Genomic DNA, 21,010 nt, shown 5'->3' with positions numbered 1-21,010 from the left:
CGCTCAGTATGTGTGTGTGGTGGTGAAGAGGGTACAGTAGTCTGTTGTTATTATTTTGTCGGCTGTGTTGTGGCCATAAGAAAGGAAATAATAGGTTGTTATTTGGTTTTTAAGGCCTCATCTGTTCTCAAAACAATGTGGGAGCATAATGCCTGATTTCCTAGCTGAGGATGTGGGTTACTCTTGAGTTTGTCAAGGGGCTGTGTTGGGTTTTAGTGTCTGTGACTTGCAGAGGTTGTCTACAAAGGTGCTGCTCAGGGTTGAATACAAATGCAGAAGTGGGAGAACTGGGAGGTATCTCAGCATTTTATTGTCGTAGGATGTGTCTGCTGTTTGGAAAGGGGGAAATCACTGTGTTTGGCACCATTTCTGTATGGGATGATTGTTTTAAGAGGTTCCAGGCAGACCTCGCATGCCGGGGAAGCTTGCTGAAACTGCTGGAATTCCACATGGGAGAGCTTCACAGGTGAAAGCTTTGGCACATGGGAGGCAGAGGAAGCTAGATAACCTCTCAGACCAGTTAGCACACCAGTTGCAGTGTCAAGGCAACTAGAGTAATTGCAAAAGCTGGGGGGGGGGAAAGACATTTAATATCCTGCAGATGTGCTGGCTCTTGCTTCTGTATGAATCATGGTATTGCATGAATGAAGTAGAAAAGCAATGTATTGTTTTTATAGAGTCAAGTGCACGCCAGGTGCTTTACAGACATGAAGAAAAGGTCCCTGCCTGGGAGAATTTGTGATCAAACCTGCTTTTGGGCAGCTTTGGTAGCCCATGGGGCTGCTCAGGTGGGAAGATCTGGGACAAATATTTGTGTGGAACGCAAGGAATGTCGGTAGCTCATTAACCTGGCAAAGTAGTGCAGCATGTTCTCATTGCCTGCATGGGGTTAGGTTTTAATTTGGCATTTTACTCTTCTGGCCTTTCTAAGGCTGTGGCTAGAAATCTGACACTAATGTTAATATAACATCTGACATTGACGGCTTGAGTGGGGTGCTCAGGCAGCCGCTGGCCAAACAAACAGGGGTTATTTTTCAGTCAGATAATTTTTCTCATCTCATTCACCATGGGACCATATAAACAAACGTGCAAAAGCAGAACAGGGAGTTGATCCTGGGGGAGAGAAGTTGCTGAAGCTGGTAGTCCTGTTGAGAAATGGGTTTGTTTTTTAATGACAACACCTAGCATCACAGGGAAAAAAAGGTATTAAAAATGCCATTGTTTGAGTTCTGATTTGTAAGAGCCCATGGTTTAGGGGGGAAGCTGTCCTCCAGTTCCTTAAAGGCAAATAATATTTCAAGTTTGGTTGCCTAATGAGAGAATCTTAGTTCTTTATATATATACATACATACATTTCTGGCTGGTTTTTCCTGTGGGAGCAGAGTGAGTTACAGCAGAGCAAATTTAAGTTGAGGTAGCACGTTCTGCACCACTTGTCAGCTTGTTCTCAAGTGAGCCAAATGGATCTGTGCTTTTGAATTGCTGTTCTGTGAGGTGTGTGCAGAGCAGACCCATGTAGATAGCTGTATAGTTCTCATGGTGCAGTAACAGGCTCCACTGAGCAAGGTGGTGAATTGGATGAAGCTGCACAATGTGTTCCTGAGCTGGTTCCTGATGTGAGGTAGTATTTAGAGTAAAAGGGGGACAGGGGCCTGATTTCCATTTTCAGCAGTGAGCTGGGTGTATGAATCATGTATATCATTAGATATAAGGAAGCTCTTCCCGTGGAGGGTGCTGAGGCGCTGGCACAGAGTGCCCGGAGAAGCTGTGGCTGCCCCATCCCTGGCAGTGTTCAAGGCCAGGTTGGACCCAGGGGCTTGGAGCAACCTACTCTACTGGAAGGTGTCCCTTGGCTGGATGAGCTTTAAGATCCCTTCCAACACAGACCACTCTGGGATTCTATGCTGCTTGGCTTTTTACATGCTGGTCCTCAGTCTGAGATTTGGGGGCAATGCCTTGCTAAACTCTGCTCCCCAGAAAGTTTCTGTTGTCCTGGTTTGATCCAGGCTCAAGTTTTCCCAGCTCAGAAACAAGAGGCAAAGCAAGACCTCACAGATGCTCCTTTCCCCCAGCAGTGTTTTTCCGAGGCAAAATGTCTCTCTGACAGTGGGATTCTCACATTGGCGGCTATTTGCTTGTCCAGCAGTTACTTTGCATCTTTTCTTCAGCCCATCTGCTGCTCTTGGTGCCACGAGGCTCTGCCTTTGTGGCAGACAAGGAGGGGAGTGGTAGAGGAACACATTTCTTTTTTTGGCATCTTAATATTGATTGCTTATAGGTGTGTTCTTACAAGCTTCATAGTGGGAAATAACTTGCTGTCAAATGCCACTTTGTCTCTGTCTTGGATTCACAATGCAATTCCTACTGCATTTCTGCGTGTGAATGACCTGTGGGCAAACTTAGAGGAATCCAAGAGCTTTTGCTGCCTGCAGAGCACGCTGCTATCATGTTTCTGTTACTCAATAATCAGTTGGCCTGGACATTAGGTTGCAAAAATTGAGACAAATCTTAAATTGTTGAACTTTGCCCCATATATATTGTTTATTTCCCTGTCCTGGTCCTCTTGCTGACAGGGGATTTAATGAAAACAAATCTATGTTAAACTAAGAGACTAACATTGCAGTGCAGGAGAGCTTAGCTTGGCTGCTGTGTGTGACAATCAGCTTTGTATTGCTGGCTTTTGTACTTGGTGAGCAATCGCTTTATGGGATGGATTCATTTGGAATAGATGAATAACTGGAGTTTCATTGATTTCTGGGAAGCTTTGTTCATTTACATAAGCTGCAAATCTCAGCCGGTTCTCCTCTTGTCAGGGAATTTCACGGCTTCTTTCAGTCCCTAGGGGATACTGGACCAGCAGAGATTGTTGGGACTGCAGCTAAATGGGGTGCCTTTAGCTGTGAAGAGATTTTGCCTTCCTTTTGCTTAGGCTTTGGGATGTTCCTGTGATCTCTCTGCACATGTTGGTGCTGAGCTGTGCGGCTGGAGTGTGTTTTCTGTTAACATACTGGATCTCTCCACAGGGTTTTTTCATCGGAGGCCATGGAGCTTTTGTCCAACGAGCTCAGCATTTATGACAAGCTCTCAGAGACGATTGATCTGGTGAGGCAGACAGGTCACCAGTGTGGGATGTCAGAAAAAGCCATTGAGAAATTCATCAAGCAGCTCTTGGAAAGGAATGAACCCCAAAGGGGACCTCCACGATATCCCGTCTTAGTGGCTCTCTACAAGGTAAGATGGAGAAGGACTCTTTGTTAGGGACAGTAGTGATAGGACAAGGGGGGATGGGTTCAAACTGAAACAGGGGAAGTTCAGGTTAGATATAAGGAAGAAGTTCTTCCCTGTGAGGGTGCTGAGGCACAGGTTGCCCAAAGAAGTGGTAAATGCTCCATCCCTGGCAGTGTTCAAGGCCGGGTTGGACAGAGCCTTGGATGACATGGTCTAGTGTGAGGTGTCCCTGCCCATGGCAGAGGGTTGTAACTAGGTGATCTTAAGGTCCTTTCCACTCCAAACAGTTCTGTGCATGCACAGACCATTTGAGGGCTGGAGTTCTCCTTTGGCACCTGAGCCTTTCACTTCCCATTGCATTTTCTTGATGAATTTTCCCAAGTTCTTTATTTAAAAAGCTGTGAAGTGTAGCTTCCTGCATCCCTTGAGCTGGTCTGAAAACAGAAGGCAGCTGACTGAGCTTTGAAATTGCTCATGTGTGCTGAAAATTTAACATGTCAACACCTTCCTCTCCTTAAATTATTAAAGAATGAGACTTGCATTGATTCTTCAGGCAAAGATTCCCAGTGTCAGCACCCTCAGAGGAAGTGTGAGGAAGGAAGGAAATTAAGGGTGGAATAAAGAAGAGACACAGATTCTGTTTCTGACCCTATCACAAGCTTCTACCTGTCTTTATTCTCCTTCTAGTCTGTAAAATAAACCTGTTGCCGTGATGCTTAATGCTAGAAAAATGTTTTGAGACCCTTAACTAAAAGATGCTGTGAAAAGCTCTGCAAAGTGGGTGAAAGGATGCTGTTGTTGGGTAGGTTTGGGATGTTTGCTACAGGCATGAAAGCCTTCCCACTGCCATAATATTCAGTAATATTTTAGTATTGTCTTTAAATCCTCTCAATGGTTTCTACTTAGAAAGAAATCAAGCTTTCTTCCTCACATCCTATAGAAGGCTGTAAAATAAGGCAGGAGAACAGGAAACTGGTAATTTGAACTTTCAGCTTCTGTTCTTGTTTTCACTGTTGATTCACTTTGACTTTGGCCAGGGCAGGGGGGAGAAATGCATCATGTCATCTCTTTAAGGCTCATTTAGGATTCTGGTATGGAGGAGGGAGTGGTGCCAACTCTGCCAAAGGGGTTTGAGGCTTGACGGATGTTTGCACAAAGCCTTGAAAACGTTGTGCAAGAGGGATGGCAGCAGTGCAAGAGGGATGGCAGCAGTGCAAGCTTTGATCTGATTAGGTTGGAGGAATCAGAACTGTCTGTAGATAATCCTCATTGCTCTGGTGCTGGATTACTTGCAGTGCAAAAATCCATGAACACAGTCGTGTGGCTGGAGTTTGAAGGCTGCTTAATTTCATCCTTGGACAGCCCTACCAATAAAACAAGAGTGACAACTGTGTGTACATAAATAGCACTGCAGCTGAATGAGGAGCCACAGCAAAACTTTGAGCATTCATCTTATGGTGCACAACCACAACCCTTTGATAGCAGCCAGAGGTGTGTCCTGTTCTGAAGACACATCAGCTGGCTGCAGTGTGATTAATTCTGTGCCTATTTTCTCTCTCAGGGCCTGCTCACCCTGGGACTCGTGTTGCTGACTGTTTACTTTGTGATCCAGCCATACAGCCCACTGCCGCCTGAAGCTCCGCTCTCCAGAGCCCATGCCTGGGGCTCCCTCATCGGTCACATCCGGCTGCTCTCTCTGCCTATTGCCAAGAAGTACATGCTTGAGAGTAAGGAAATGATTTCTTTGCTCTAACATAAGCCTAGCAAGAAATACCAAGTGAAATACCAACCATGCAAATAGTTTGAGTGTCTCCCTGAGCACCAAATAACAAATGTGTTACTGGCATGGCACCATCGTTTTCTCTCTTCCTACCACTGTACTTAAAAATAGCAGCCTGAATTCTAGATAGGGCTCTTTCACTTCCAGTCACTGGGGTATATTTTATCTCTAACTTCATAATTTTGTTCTTGCACATTCTCTTTTCCCTGCTTTTTATACCTCAGGGATTTTTCTTCCATAAGAGTTCCCCTTCCTCTAAAAATCTCTGCAGTTCTGAGAATCTGAGGTAGTTATGCTGGGTAAATGTCACCCTTTCTGTTTCTTTTTCTGAGTAAGCAAACAAAACATCATCATCAAAGTTCATCAACCAGATCTCGATATCTGTGAGCAAAGGGTAGAAACCTCAACATGTGACCTGGATTTAAGGAAAAGTAGTTTTTGCCAAGTGAAGTATTGGGAAAGGACTGTGGGCTTGAGAGCCACAGTGTTTATAGCAGTTAAGGCAGTATTAAGGGTAATGTGTGTGTGAGGAAGGGAGATAAGCAGCTCCCTATTGAGGTGGACCCATCATGGGACAGGAACATAATAGATTTTCCTAGACTGGTGTAATAGAAATGGAAAAGTTTGAGTATTTCTTGTTCTCAGTTAATCGTTTCCACTGACTTAGGCTGGCAAAGGGGTGTGGGCATGGGCTCAGCCTCTCTGATAAAACACACAGACTGTCAGTAATGATAAAGCTTTGAATTATTTTGGGCAGAGATGTGGCACAATGTTGATCCTCTGTCAGCTCACTGTAAAAACAAACTCCTGTTTCCATGCCCTCCAAGGGTTTATATTTAGCTTGGGCAGCTCATTGTGTTTGAGTTGTCTGGGCTGGCTCTGACCTTCCTGCTGGAGCTAAAAAGGGCTCCCTGAAGTGCCGGTGCTGTTCTGTGCTTTCTCTTGTGTCTCCCTCTCTTCCGCTGACATGTGGGATTGCTGTTGATTCGAGTTGTAGGGGTGGGACGGGGTATCCCCCATTGTTCCTCTCCTTCCTTATACACTGGGATCTCTCACAGGGAGGAAAAAACAAAGGCAAGGAGATGGCTGATAGCCACTTCGTGTTATAAGCCTGCTTATTTACTCCATGTCAGCACTGACACAAGTGAAGACCCCTCTGCTTCTGTATGGGGAAGGAAATCAATGGGAACTTCGATGCTTGTGTTTGTCCAGTGAAATTTTGTGGAAAAAGTTGGCATGTTCTTCCTTCAGATGCTGCAGGGCCCCCTTGGCTGGGGAGAGCCCAGGGAGGTTCCTTGGGACAGCAGGTTTATAGGACAAGGGCTGCCTGGCATCATGAGTGTCTTGCTGTGAAGAGCAGGAGCAAGTGTCGGCTACTGATGGAAAAACTAGCTGAATGGGGAGGGGATTGGGAAACATCCAAAGGACCAGGGGAAAAGGGAAGGATGGATGGATGGATGGATGGATGGATGGATGGATGGAGAGGAAGGATGCAAGGTTGTTTAAATGTATATAAAATCCTTCATGCCTCCATCAGTCCTGGAAATCTTTGGAAGTGATGAGCAAGAGGGTGGGCAGCAAGCCAGCCCTGGGGAAAGGAGGGGACAAGGCAGTTCCCACTCTGTTCTTCCAACAGTATTAGGTTGTAGTGGAAAACACAGCGTGTCCCAGTTAACATGTTTGCTCGGGGTGGCTGGGGTAACTTTGATCCTGCCTCAGCAAAAGGAACTGGGCTAGTCCCCGGCTATTGGAATGGGACAGTGCAGCACCCAGCCTGAACCTTGGCTGGGTTCCTGTGGGAATCCCTCATGTCCTGGCTTCTTGCAGGCAACTGCAGCCACCGGGGCTGTCCCAGTGTCCAGCTGTCCCAGCAGCTCTGGTGTCAGCTTCACAGCTTGCTGCTGAGTTGGACATGGTAAAGCCACCTGGCAGGGATATGGAAGAGGGAGCTTCATGGCATGGGGCTGAGTGGTCTCCCAAGCTCTCTTTCAGCCCTGCCTTGTGCATGATGTAACATTTTGCCCTTAATTTTGGCTTTTTCTGCTGAAGGGAAGGGGTAAAGCTACATTTTGCCATCCTCTTTGTTAATGTGAGCATAAGGCTGGGAAGGTGCCAGGGGCTGAGCCAGACCTCAGTGATCACAATCACAGGCAGGGATCACCAGACAACCCTTCCTTTATGGGCATCTCCAGAAGCAGAGGTAGACACTGGAGAGCCTGTTAGCTCCTTAACTACAGAGGATTCCGCCTTATTAGGAAGCATGGGCACAGCCTTCAGCCCCACGTCAGTTCCAAAAACAAAGGCATCGAAGAGGACAGGTTCTCCTGCACAGGAGAAAGACAGCAGCAGAGAGAACCGCTAAGAAAGGACTTGCTGTACAGACACCTCTTCCTTTCTCTATGTACATCCTGGGAGATGAAGATTTTGAGGGGGCTGAGGATGAAACTTGGAGCTTTCTGTGCTTGGGCACCAGTTCAAATCCAGCTCGGGCTGTTCTTGTTGAAAGCCACCTGGTAGCAGTTTGGAGGCTGCCTTGGCCCACCAGCAGTGCTGGCAGACATCCCTGGCCACTCAGCTCGGTGTGGACAGAGCCCAGCCATAGTGAGTGTGGGCACATGGGTGGTCCAGTTCACTTCCTCCAAGTGCCTGGGCAGGCAGGGGCAGTGGCCTGGGGCTGTGTTGTTCCTCCTGAGGCTGCTCAGGCTTGGAGCAGCTTTCCTGTCTCCAGAATTGCAGGATGGAGCCAGTACCCCTCATAGGTGTGAGCTGAGCAGCCAGGTTTGTGTTGCAGTACAAGGGGAGCTTGGATACCTGGTGTCCTCCAGGAGACAAAGCTCCATGTTAGAGTGGTGGTAAGGCTTTGGAAGGAGCAGGGGTGCAGGATACTGCTCCCCTGTCCTTCCAACTCAGAGTGATCTGCCCTCACTCTGCCTTCACCCTCATCCCATCCACCCAAAGAGCCATGCTGTGGATGACAAGGGCTGTCTGTCTGTTGGTGGCTGTGGGTGGATCTTTGAGCAGCTGAGGTGAGAGTGCTTTGTGGACACTGCTCCTCTTGTGTTAGGTTTGTAGGATTAGGTCCAAAGTAAATTTCCTTTTTGCCTGTCTCTCTGCTCTGTTGTTTGCTGCTTTCTCCCCCGGATCAATTCCCATGTTAAAACTAATGTTCCTGCCCTTTGTTTCTTCAAAGTTGATTCTTGGACCCTTGGGTTTGGAGTTCGTGCCTCTCTTTCAGCTGTTTTCCCAGGACTAGGAATCAGGGTCCCTTTGGCTGGGGAAGAGTTCTGTGGAAATGTGGTTTGCATTTGCTCTTCCTGAGCTTGTGTTTGCACAGAGCATGTGAGAGCCCCACTGCTGGGTCCCACTGCCTGCTCCAGGCTGGGGAAGCACCTCTCACCACTGCAGCGTGCGGGGTGAGCCGGGTGGATCAGTGCTTCACATACACCCAGGGCCGTGGTGGCTTTACTTGCTGTAAGGAACACTGTGGATTTTGGGTGGGTTAACTCAAGGCTTTCTAGTGCTGTTAGAAGGAGAAAGTAAGGCCTATGTAACCTGGAACCTTTGCTCTGAGACAGGCTGACAAATCATAGAATGATTAGGGTTGGAAAGGACTTTAAGGCTGGTGATCCTGCCCCTCTACTCTGCTCTCATGAGACCCCTCTTGCAGCACTGGGTGCAGTTCTGAGGTCCCCAATATAAGAAGGACATGGAGCTGTTGGAGCAAGTCCAGAGGAGGCCACGAGGATGATCAGGGGCTGGAGCAGCTCCCATATGGAGACAGGCTGAGAACACTGGGGCTGTTGAGCCTGGAGAAGAGAAGCTGCGTGGAGACCTCAGAGCAGCTTCCAGTGTCTGAAGGGGCTACAAGGATGCTGGAGAGGGACTTTCATCAGGGACTGGAGTGATAGGACAAGGGGTGATGAGTTTAAACTCGAACAGGAGAAGTTGAAGTTAAATATAAGGAAGAAGTTCTTCCCTATGAGGGTGGTGAGGCTCTGGAACAGGCTGCCCAAAGAAGTGGTAAATGCCCCATCCCTCTCAGTGTTCAAGGCCGGCTTGGACAGAGTCTTGCGTGACATGGTCTAGTGTGAGGCATCCCTACCCGTGGCATTCCCTCTGTGTTTCAGTTCTCAGGTGCAAAGTAGGGGTACAACTACTTCCCTCTCCCCTGCAAGCACTAGGAAGAAGTATAATGAGGTCCCAAAGTCTGTAGTCATCAAAGCCAAATGAAAAGGGGTTTTCTCTTTCTGCCTGTTCTCCAGAGGTTCTTCCCTTCACAGCTCTGTGACATGCTTATAGCTTTTTTAATGTATAAATCTGAGTTTTGGTGTCAGCTGGTTGATAACTGTTCCCTGCCAGCCACACAGAGCAGTGACATGATGAGCAGACCTTGAAGTTGCTCTTACATTAACTTGTGTGTCTGCCTGTGGTAAGTTCACTCTGTGCAGCTCAGCAGAGCAGGTCATGGGTGGTGACCAGGCTCGTGGCAATCTGCACGTGTACTGATAGAGGAGTTTGTAATAACCTTGAGGAAAATCCAACTTTGCTTCTAGTAATGAGCACACCTCAAATCAAACGCAAGCACACACGTATCTCAGCGTTGGCAAAAGGATCCTGTGCAAGTTCCCGCCAGCTTGGAGAAAATTCCTTATATTAAATACCTTTGTTTGCCTAGACCAGTAGGGTTAAAACCATGTTTATGGGGTTTATACATCATCTATTTTGGAGAAAGGAACCCTATGGAGGAGCAGTGTTGAAGCAACACTTTGTGAATGGCCTGTGACTGTCACATCGGGAGGCCTGGTGGGCATGAGAGCTGTTTGTTGGGGACAGGTCACAGCAGGCTGGGTTACAGGGAGAGGACAGCAGCCTCTGGCTCTTGGCTGGCCACCTTCAGTTCAGCTGGAGGCTTGCCTTGGCCCCTGGCCAGCTCCTGTCTTCTTTCTGATCTTAACCCCTTGCAGACAGCCACGTTTCTCTGCTGCTCACACTCCTCCCCTCTTCCTGTAGCCCTGCAGCGTTTACCCTTGGTGCAGCTCTGTGCAGAAGGGGAGCAGCCAGTGTGTCTGCCTTCCCCAAGGGTGGACTTTCTGCTGCTTGAGCCCAATGAGAGCTGAGCCCCCAGGTATTCAGCCAGGCCTTCCCTGTGGGTTTTGCAGCCCATGCTGCATCTGAGCTGCTGGGTTCAGTGATGCATGAGCCCGAGGAACACGGGCCTGCCTGAACAAAAGGGTTGCACAACAAGGCGGCTCGGGAGGTAAAGCAGGATCTGATTTCTAACTGCTTGCTGCTTTCAGCAAACCTCCCCTTGCTCACAAAAGATCTTGTTTGTTTCTTCCTAAGCAAAGTCAAGCTGCTTTGCTCTTGTGTTCGTGCATGTTCTCATGCACCCGCTCCGGTGGCTGGAGCATTTTGAGGGGGATGTGAGTGTTGGATGTGAGTGTGATGCGGGCTCAGCTCTGCACAGGGCTCGCTCCCGTTGCCGCACAGCTGCCAGTTTATCTGTTCTTTTTTTATGTGTGTGTAAATAACCCTTTTATAATACAACCTGAGAGGGACCAGCAAAGGTGTGTTGTCTCGTCCAAAGGGAAAAAAACAGGCCGAGTTTGCGATGCAGGGTGGTGCCAAGCTGGTTTCATGTACTGCTCTACTTTGGCCTCTGTTCAGCCAGTGGACTGGTTATTTGGATTTGCTGACAGTAAACTAACTCCAAATCATGGTGGTAATCTGGAACATGAAAAACTCTTCCTTTTGCTTCTATATTTTAATGCTCTCAGAATTTCTTGCTTCCTCATTTGTGGAGCAAGTGGGTTTGCTTCCCTGGAAAGAGAGTGTGCCATCTGTGGCCTGTTGCAGAGGCATTCAGCAGCCCAGCAGAGCCCTCTCTGCACTAGTGACACAGACACATCCAGACTGAAGCCACCATCAGGCAAGTGGCAGCAACTGGGAGGGATTTGTTTCAGCAGCGTGCTGTTCCCCTGAGCCACATTGCTCGTGCAGACGCTGCCAGCACAGCACAGGCTGGCTTCCAGGGCAGTAACCAGAAGTGCAGGCTGGAGTGGACTTTGGAGGCTTTCCTGACAGCTTGTCCCTGCCCTCTAGATTAGTAGGTGCAGATTTCTCCTGGAAATAATGCTCTTTCACCCCAGAGGACTGAGTTCCTCTTGGGCTGGGCCAGGCAGACTTGATTTCACAATACCTCGTTGGATCAAAATCACTTTTGTGCTTTGCTAGAGGTTGACTAATCCTCCTTTGGTTGTTTGACCAGCCGTTACCCATTACTGAAATGAATGAGTAGTTCTTCGAGCTGTTGACTTTTTACCCAGAACAAAAATAAAGGTTTCTTGATGGGTTTATTTGTAGATGTTATTTTGTTGCTGGCTGTTCCTAAAAATGCAGTGAACGAAGATGGGAGGTACTTTCTTCTGGCATGAATGTATTAAATATACTCAGAGCTACAAAGAAGTTCAATATGAGAAAGAAGTGAGGAACTGGTGCTGAACAGGGACCATCTTTGTAGTATATATTTAAACCCCGCACTGTGATGCATTCCTTAATCGGGACTTCCACACTGTAATTAATAATCATTCCTTATGATTTCTGTCTGACTTACACAGGAACCCATCAGCTGAGCCTGACTTTGACATGACATTATAACTGATTGAATTAATTTTTAGCCTAGTGAAAGATTTCAGCAAGATGGAGCTTGGGAAACATTGAGTTTGCAACAAAGTGCTCCAAATGTCTCCTGAACTGTGCCACACAGTAGCTACAGCTCTTAATTTCCATTTGTGTAAAGTGAGAATGATGAGATCTTCCCACGTTACAGAATGTGATCATGAATTGATGTCTAAATTGCTTTGTCTTTCTATAAAATCTGGGAAAATGGGCATGGTGATAAGCATGTAGTGTATCCTGCTGCAATGGCATAGGACAAGAAGTAACAAGGTACTTACTTAAGGAGTATAGCATTTGTAAGTCTGCAGTGGTCCCAGGGTGGCAACTGGCTACTTGTATGTGAGGAGCTGGAAGAACCTGGCTCTGCATAGTCTTTGGCTGTCAAAGCAGTAACAGTGGGTTAAGGGCTGCAACTGCATTTTAAGGTTAAAGCCTAGACTGTGCAGATTCCTGTCCTTAAAATAATGGAAAACAGCACTGTAAAATTCAGCATCTGGAAGGTAGACCTGTCCAACTGGAGGCAGAGCTGCAGCCCTTCTATACTGACAGTAATTGGACATCAGAGCATCTTGTGGGCCCTTCATCACAGACTGGTTTGTGCTGAAGGGACCTTAAAGCTCCTCCACTTCCAACCCCCTGCCACGGGCAGGTTGCTTCAAGCCCCTGTGTCCAACCTGGCCTTGAACACTGCCAGGGATGGGGCAGCCACAGCTTCTCTGGGCACCCTGTGCCAGTGCCTCAGCACCCTCCCAGGGAAGAGCTTCTGCCTCAGAGTTCATCTCAATCTCCCCTCTGGCAGGTTAAAGCCATTCCCCTTCTCCTGTCCCTCCATCCCTTGTCCAAAGCCCCTCTCCAGGTTTCCTGGAGCCCCTTTAGGCACTGGAGCTGCTCTAAGGTGTCCCCTTCAGGAGCCTCCTCTTCTCCAGCTGCCCCAGCCCAGCTCTCTCAGCCTGGCTCCAGAGCAGAGCTGCTCCAGCCCTCGCAGCAGCTCCGGGGCCTCCTCTGGACTCACTCTGAGCTCCACGTCCCTCTTGTGTTGGGGGTAGAGTCTTGCCAGAGCACAGTTGAGAAAGAGAATCCCCTCCCTTGACCTGCTGGTCACACTTCTTTTGCTGCAGCCCAGGATATCACACAGGTGGGATTGAATGTCTCCTAAAAATCTCTGCTCCGTGTAAGCCATAAAAACCAGCTTGTGGTTGGGCTTTCACTATGAAAATGAATAGAGGAGGTTGGTATCCCATGGACTGTCAGATTTGCATCCACGAAGCATCTCTTTGGTCAAGGGAAAAGTATGGTCACAGACAGCAGAGGGTAGGCTGAGCTCTTAACCCCTTCCTTTGAAGGCTTTCTTCAGATCCACCTTGAAAAATCTTGACTGTTACAGATGTGCAGCTGTGGGGTGATATTGTAAAAGTGGAGACCAGCATCTTCTCACTGTTGGATGTAGCACGTAGTAACGAGGTTGTGGCTGTCAGTGTGGCTCCATAAATGAGTTACTGAGTCCACTCCCATCCTGAACTTACCTTTAAATTGGTCATCCTTTCTGAAAGCCCTGAGGTTTTCCTGCTGACCTACTCTGATTACAAGTATTTTTCTTCTTGATGGTGCATTGGATCCTGTGAGGGACAGTCCAGAAGTGTTGTGGGTGTTAATGGGACAGCCAGGCTTGCACAATGGACCTGTAAGAAAGGACAGAGGAATGTCTTGTGAATACCCAGTGTGCAAGACAGTCCTTCTTGAGAGCCCCGAGTTCATCCTGGGCTTGCTGAAGTTGGATACTCCTGGTACTCTTAGTGAGGTGTAAGATGGGAACTGGGGAATAGCATTGTCCTAGGAAAGAGGAATTGGGCATTTGAATCCAAATTTTGCAGGCTGTGGAACTGCTTAATACCTTAGGCAGCCCTCTGGGGAGCTTTTTTCTAGTTATCATGGGTGATGGTAGCGACAAGAACACGTAAGGACAGAACTGGGGGGACTGTGAAGTCCTGGGGGAGTGTCCCTTCCCCTGGAGCAGACTCTCCTGTGCAGACATAGCTGTCGCTTGCCTTCTTCCTCAGGCTTCCTGCTTCTTCAGCCTTGCAGTCCTGAGTGCTGGGGAGCTCACCAGCTCTGTGGGCAGCCAGCAGCTGCCTCAGCACCTGCACTTCTACGTGCAGGACACCGATTTCAACACATCATGAGGGTCAGGAGCAGCCCTTGACTCCATGTATCTTGCAGGAGCAAAAGGTCCCCCTTCAAAGCAAAGGCTTTGGAACCTGCTGCAGGGGCAGGCTGATATTTCATCTTCCATATGGTCCCTGAAGAGACCTGGGCAGTCCCTATGTGGGCAAGTTTCCATGGGGTTTATTGCTTTGCTGCAATGGGCAGAAGCAGGGCCAGATCTTCTCAGTAACCTCTTAGCTTCCAATCTGATTGTCCACACCCAGCATCTGTGGGGTTGTGCTCACACACCCCTCTCTCATTCTGGGGACAGCCAAAAACTTGGGAGATCCTCTGTGAAAATGGCCAAGAAGGGAGGAGTACTCCTTTAAAAGTGACTGTAAGTTGAGAATTATTATTTTTCTGCATAGTGGGAAGTACAGTCATGAACTCCTTCTGGCATGAATCATAGATGTGTGTTAAGGAATACTGTTATCTCTTCATCTGCGTTGTGTTAGCAGCTGGAAGTCCCAGCACTGCCTCTGCTAGGAGCTCTCCTGACATAGGGGAGAAGACAGCTCTTCTGGAGAGATACTAAAGCATAAAAGCAACTATTAGGTGGGTCTGACTGATGGGGAATTGAGGTTCTGCCCCTCAAGAGGGGGTGAGAAAGCACAAGCAGGGAGGAGAGGTGAGTTGGGACTGGCCTGCGCTTGTGTCGCGTGATGGATAGTTGTACGTGTCAGTCCTACAGCTGCTTTCCTGCACTCAGCTCCAGAGGGATGGTTGCACACACCCAGCACTTCAGTGTTTGAGTGTGAGTGGATGGGCCCATGGTGTGACGCTTGCAGTGGGATGCAGAGTGCATCTTTTCAGTCTCCAAGCAGACTGTGTGTGTCGACAGACAGCACTCGGCTTAACCCAGAACAATCCCCTGGGGTGTCTGGGCAGGGTGATAATGTAAAAGGAATGCAGGGAGGGTAATGGAGAGAGAATCAGCATCCTCAGTACACTCCTGCTGTGGTCCTCAGTGTGCAGCTGAGTGCCCTCTCCTCTCCCCAGTCTCTTCTCCCTCCCAGCCTGGGCAGGGCAGGCGCTTCTCGCTGCCCGTACTTGTTATGCCAGTCACACACATGCTGGTGCACAGAATAACACCCTCAGCAATCAATCTAAAAGATTAATTACCAACAAAAAAAAAAGAGATCCCACAACCCCACTTGCAGCATTTGAAATGCGTCTCAACTGTGCTCTGCTTGGGTTATTCATGGGGCAAAGAAATCACCTCCTGAATCAAGCAATTGAGAATGCAAATATCCCAGCCTGGCTCAAAAGAGGAATCAAGCTCTGTACTGTCAAGCTGATTTACATCCCTTTACGTGGGGTCCTGCTCTGAGCCCAGGGAAGAAATTTAGGGACAACTGTGCTTAATGCTCTGGGATGAGGTTTCTTAAGTTTTGCCCAGAGAGAAATTACAGTATTGCTGCTCCCTGTGTGATGAGAGACCATAAGATTTCTTGTTCTCTTCATGGCAACTGCCCTTCCTCTGGTGAGATCTTTCAGCCTTTTGTTTCCTGTCCCTGACCAGCTGTTTTTTGTGAGTTGAGTTGTTTTGTTGTTGTAAAATTGAAGCTTTTTACAGGCAGGAGAACAAAGATGCTCTTTTTTCTCTTGTGAGCAGGGAGGGAAAGTAGGTTGGAGCAGGTTCTCATGGGAGTGGGACTTCTGCTTCCAATAAGGATTTTACACTTTCTTTCGCCTTTTTACCCTGTTCCCTGAAAGCAGTGTAGACGTGTCTTCCAGAAAGATTAGGAATTACATCCTGATCCCTTTCAGTCCATATCCCAGCAGTGGGGTGGGAAATGTAGCATTTGGGAGTGGATTGGAAATACTCAGAAAAAAGCAAAATGAATCCCAGTCTGCTCCTTGTTGTTATGTCCCAATGAACCTAAATCCTCTATAATGTTCCTTGCTGTCTGTTTCAGATGTCAGAGAGAGAAGTAAAACAAAAGCTTTCCTGTTAAGTGCTGTTCATCAGTTATGACCCATGCACAAAAGCATGAGCGTGGCTGGAGACCACAATGGCAGTAACAGGCTGCACAAGGTCTTTTTTCCCCCTAAAACCTCCCCTTTACCTCTGAGTGCATCCTCATTTCTCCAACTTCATTTTTCAGACAGGCTTCACTGTCTTTTCTTTCTCCCCTTTCCCATCCACTCTTTTCTGAGTGGGTGGCCTGAAGCAATGGCCAGGAGACATGAGCTGTTTTGACATGTGCTGGCACCATGCAGGATGGATGGGCCTGTTTTGAGGACAGATCTTTGGATGTTTCATGTGAGATGTGTCCCAGGCTTTGGATTTTTCCTGACCCACCCTGACAATCAGGCACTTGGGTGGGTTTGCTGCCACTGCCTGGATTAAACCTAGAATCATTGAATGACAGAATGGTTTGTGTTGGAAGGGACTTTAAGATCATCCAGTTCCAACCCCCTGCCATGGGCAGGACCACCTCACATCTCCCCATTGGATTAAGGCTGCAGAACCAGGGCTATCTCTGTCATGAAATTAGAGCCACAACCTTTTAGTGTGGCAGCTGGTCCTGGGGATCCTTTAGCATAGAAACACATGGGGAATTCAGCATTATCAGCTCTTGTCCTGTTCATTCAGTGCTGCAACATGTGGCTTCTGTTAATGGTTACTTACTGGTTTGTGCTGGGAGGGCTGTTAGGTTGGAGGAGGGAGGCGGGGTAGAGGCATCAAGTCATGGTTTCACATAAGAACTGGATATTTGAAGATGTACCATATGCATTGTAGGCCAGTTCAGTCCATAGTGGTGTAACAGTGATTTCTGAGATTGAAAATGGATATAGCTGTGGTTCCTCTTGATGGGACTTTTCTCCCCATTTCACCTTCAAGTCAATGTGTGGGATGAATGGAAAGAGCAGCAGCACATCCTGGTGCAATCTGGCATTCCCTGGTATCTTTTGCACATCAGAGACTGTGGAAGTTTTGCCCAGGACAGAGTATTCCTTATTAAGACAGAGATAAAGGGGAGTGATTTCAGGGTTCATGGCACCACTGCTAACCATGTCAGTTACTGTTTTCAACCAGGATCTTTAATTTTGTCTTCTGAATGTCTCCTTGTGCCTGTGGACTCGTTTCAGTTGAATTGCACTATATGTGGTGGTTGCCCCCCTTCTATTGATAATGAAGGGGTAGCTTAGCCTGTATGTACAGGGAAATGGCATTTCCATAAAGCTTATCCCAATCCTCAGCCAGAATCTTCAACCTGTTCTATAAACATTCTGTGGCGAGTTGCCTGCCTGGTGAAACTTGCTCTTTTTGAGTAACTTAAAGCCATTAGAAGCTATAAGAAATCTCAGTGTTTCATGTTAGGGATAATGATTTTATCCTCAAGTCTCTCCATTTCCTTTTTGGTCTTATTAACCATGTTTCTCTTGTTTCTCTCCCAGAATGCCAGGACTGGTGGGCAGCAGGTTGCAGGCAGAACACTTCTACTCTTCCTGCAAACTGCACAGTCTGTTCTGCTGTGAAAAGCCTTCAGATAGTGACAGACTTTGGAGAACTATCAGAAAAGCTCCAGAGGCCTCAGCCTTTTCTAATCAAGGTAATGCAGGGCTTTGTAAGGCTGGGTGGTTAGTTCAAACTCTTCAATAGCACCAACCAAAGACCTCTGGACAGTATTTTCAATTACAAACCACTGATTGAGGTAGAACGTGTATCTAAGACAACATTTAGCCCCTGTTGAAAGATGTCAGGGGGTGAGGAGCTCTCTGCATCCTCAGCAAGTTGTTCCTCTGACTAATTACTGTGGTTGGAAGCAGCAATCTAGATGGCTGTCACTCTTGGATGTTCTTTGGCAGGATGGAAATGGGAGCAGGGGGGAACATCAGGTGCACAGCTTTTATCTTTGGTTTGTGTCATTTAAGACAGGGCAGCACCTCTCCTATGAAGAACTCAAACATTTTCAGTCTCAGGATCCAAAACTGGCAGAGGTTATAATAGAAGAAAATTCAGCTGAATTATGGAGCTGCCCATTTTTCTTTCCCTGGTGAGTTAAAGACAAAACATGTGATAGATGTTACACATCCTTTCTGCAGGGGTGTCCAACCTCTTTGCCTTGGTTGGACTTCATGGTGTTAAAGATCTTTTCCAAACTGGTTGATTCTGTGATTCTGTATGAACAACCAGGAGCTTGTGAGCTGCACTTGAACAGGAGCGAAGGGGAACAGCAGTGGGTTATGGGCTTTTGTCTGCTTGCTGACACTGATGTAATTTAAGAAGGCTTCTACACTAAAAATGGAGTGTTGTGGCTGGGACTTCACTTATTGTTCCCTTTGCAAGACAAAAATATCCCAGTAACTGCTCGGTCCTGTTCTTCAGGCCATACATTAATCATCTGGGCTGTGGTCTGATCACCTGAGGCAGCTGGTTTACATCTCCCATCCCCTCTGTCTGCACAGTGGAAGTCCTCCACCATTAGTGTTGGCTGTGAAGGGATACCATGACTTCTGCAAAACCATGAGTAGCAGAAAGCAATTTGTGTTTGGTCCCATGCAGGAAAAATGGCCAACCCTAATCCTGAGCTGTTGTTAACTAAAAGCTTTTTGCTAAAGCCTTTAGTGTGGCTCCAAGCCATGTGAACAATTCAAAGCTTTCTAAGGTTACAGAGCAACCCAGCAACGTCTTTTCATGTGGAAAAGGGTGAGGAGAACATGGGGAGGTGCCTCCTTGGTGTGGAGCAGTCTCCTGGCATGTTTGTAAGAACAGAGGAGGAGGGTTCAAGCAGACTTGGAGAAGGGAATGGTTGAGCCTGTGCTTTAGATGGGATCTTCTTGCTGTACTTCTTGTCCATAGCACTGGTAGACAGATGATCAGGGTACAGGAGTGTTAATCATGTCACTAGACTGAGATGTAAAAATAACAATCCCCACCCTGCCTTTTCCAGTTACATTCCCTGGCCTAGAGAATAGACTTGGATTCCCCCTCCTTGCCATGTGGTTTCAGTTACAGTTGTGTCCAGTACCACCTCTGCATCTTTGTCATTAATGGATATGATCAATGACTCAGATCATTTTAAGGGAAGAGGGTGAGAAGTTAAGTTTAGGCATCCATCATGATCTTTGTTCCCTGTTTACGTGGTCCTGCTACAGGTACTAAGGGGAAGATATGAAGGAGCTGGGAAGTCAGATTTGCTCCTGGCTCCTGGGGCTGGCCTGCCATGCTGTTTATCAAGCAGGAGTATTTGTGAAGAATTAGAAAATAGTCTTCTGTTCACACAGAAGCATTGTCATTGCATGATATTTCTTTAATATGGGTTGGTTTGTTTAGGAACAAGTCTGTGAATAAAACTCGGAGTCTTCAGGAATTTTTCCCTGCTTCCTCTTTGCTGTCCTTCCCCAAGACAGTGTCCCTGGAGAGCTGCTTCCTCATCCGCCATCCAGATTTGGGGAATAAGGTGAGAAGAAATTCATCCCAGAGACATTATCTCCTGGCTGTTAGTTGTCCTCCAGAAGCTCCAAGTCTCTGGGGGATTTGCAGGACATTTTCAGCTGGTGCAATCCTGCCAAGAAGGGTTTAGGGGTTAGAGTTCTGTCCATCCCTGTGTAATGTGGCATCTCAAGGTTGCTTTGCCACCCAGAAACTGTCTGGCTTTGTGCAGATGGTACAGCAGGCCCATCTCCCTCAGCAGTTAGAGATGCCCATGTGGCTTCTCAGCTCTGTTCACATTCTGGGTGAGGGGATGGTCTTTTTGTGCACATTTGGACAGAATTTACTGAAGAGTTGCATTGTAGGAGCTGTTTGGGGCAGTGAGTTTCACCCCTTCTGAAATACCTGCCATGGAGGTGTTTCACTGAAGATAGTGGCACTTCAGGCTTCCAGCCTGATCTCTTCCTGCTTTCCTGTGGGCTTTGTGGGTGCAGAGAGGCTCAGCTGTGACCTACTGGTAACTGGGGGGAGCAGCAAAGCTGTGATTTGTGCTGTCACCTTGCTGCAGGGCAGAGACTTGCCCCTTGTTTGGTCAGACAGAGCCAAGAGAAGCTGGCAAAGCTGCTGAAATGTTCTCCTGTCATCCTAGAGCTACAGTTTGCACAGCCTTTTTGCTGTTGGGAGTGGACAGCTCACCCTGACTGTCGTACCTCTGGACAAGTGCAGAGGACACTGTGAGATGTTCAAGGTGGAGCTGGAAGCTGGAGATTTGGGTGAGTACTGGAGTTACAGCAGGCAGGGTCTGGAAGATCCCTTGGAGTCAGGAAACTGCTTCCAGCTGGGTCTTTCCTGTGTGACACCTGAGAAGGTGGTGTGTGCCTGCTTGTCCCAGTACAGAGATCATTCTGGACTGGGATACATGGGATGCTCAGTGTGAAAACTGAGCAGGGTGGCCTGCACGAGACACGATGCTCTGCTGGGTATCACAAACCCAGTGTGTCACTGGCTGTCTTTCCAAGGAGCTTCTGCATACCTGCAGCACCTGACAGGAAGTGGAGCAGTCATTAAGCTTGGGTTCATCTAAAACAACCTCTTCATTGCATCTCCCAAAGGTTATGCCAGCGCAGATTACTGGATGATGAGCTTCATGGCCAAAGGGACAGAGCCAGCAGTGGTTTGTGATGGAGCTGCCAGCTAAGGACAGAGCTGTTTCCAGGACAAGACTTTCAGCTTTGAAGCCGAGGCAATGTCTTGCAAAAGATGGAGCTGGGGCAACTGGGGCAGGCAGCTTTACCCCCCTGCATGTTTACAGTGTTTGAAAAGGACTGTTTTCCTGACCCTTGAGGTAATTCTTTGCCTTTCCCCAAATGTATTTTGGGAGAAACTCAAGCTATTTATGACCTTCCCTATCCCCTCAGGTAAGCCCTGGGTTTGCAGCAAAGGGATTTCTCAGGATGAGATTCACTTTGTGTCCTTTGTGGACTATGGCACTTCTGAAACTTCCTGGGGGGTTTGGGAGTGGAGGGGGTGTGTGACACTTGTGTGTACATTCCTCCTGAGGAGGAAGCTTTGAGCCTGCCTTGTCAGGCCAGCTCTATAAAGGGAATGAATTGATGTGTTCCAACTTCACCCCATCTCCATCGTGTACACAGCTGTGTGCCTCAGTGGTGTGCCCCATAAAGCCCATCTCAGCTCCACGCTCCAGGGCTGGGATGACCCTTGCAGCCTAAGGGCAGAGA

General features: G+C 47.8%; 1 protein-coding gene across 1 annotated transcript; it reads left to right on the top strand.

Annotated features, from left to right (window-relative positions):
* The first annotated feature begins 3,042 nt into the window (after positions 1-3,042).
* On the top strand, positions 3,043-20,659 carry LOC104407908 (chromosome unknown open reading frame, human C6orf89). Its single transcript, XM_010017316.1, has 7 exons — positions 3,043-3,231; positions 4,790-4,955; positions 17,294-17,448; positions 17,771-17,892; positions 19,173-19,299; positions 19,921-20,044; positions 20,384-20,659. Exons 1-7 carry the CDS (start codon positions 3,043-3,045, stop codon positions 20,467-20,469), a joined length of 969 nt encoding a protein of 322 aa, XP_010015618.1. The 3' UTR covers positions 20,470-20,659.
* The last annotated feature ends 351 nt before the right edge of the window (positions 20,660-21,010 follow it).

This window comes from Nestor notabilis, unplaced genomic scaffold, assembly GCF_000696875.1.
Source record: "Nestor notabilis isolate BGI_N333 unplaced genomic scaffold, ASM69687v1 scaffold13516, whole genome shotgun sequence".
In the NCBI taxonomy this organism is placed as follows: Eukaryota; Metazoa; Chordata; class Aves; order Psittaciformes; family Psittacidae; genus Nestor; species Nestor notabilis.
This window is presented reverse-complemented; position numbering and strand designations above follow the sequence as displayed.

Bases quoted from the DNA above. Each gene is read 5' to 3' on its own strand.
- LOC104407908 (XM_010017316.1), top strand. From the start codon at position 3,043: ATGGAGCTTTTGTCCAACGAGCTCAGCATTTATGACAAGCTCTCAGAG. The intron at 17,449-17,770 runs GTAATGCAGGGC...GTGTCATTTAAG, and splicing joins CTCAGCCTTTTCTAATCAAG to ACAGGGCAGCACCTCTCCTA. The intron at 19,300-19,920 runs GTGAGAAGAAAT...CTGTCATCCTAG, and splicing joins ATCCAGATTTGGGGAATAAG to AGCTACAGTTTGCACAGCCT.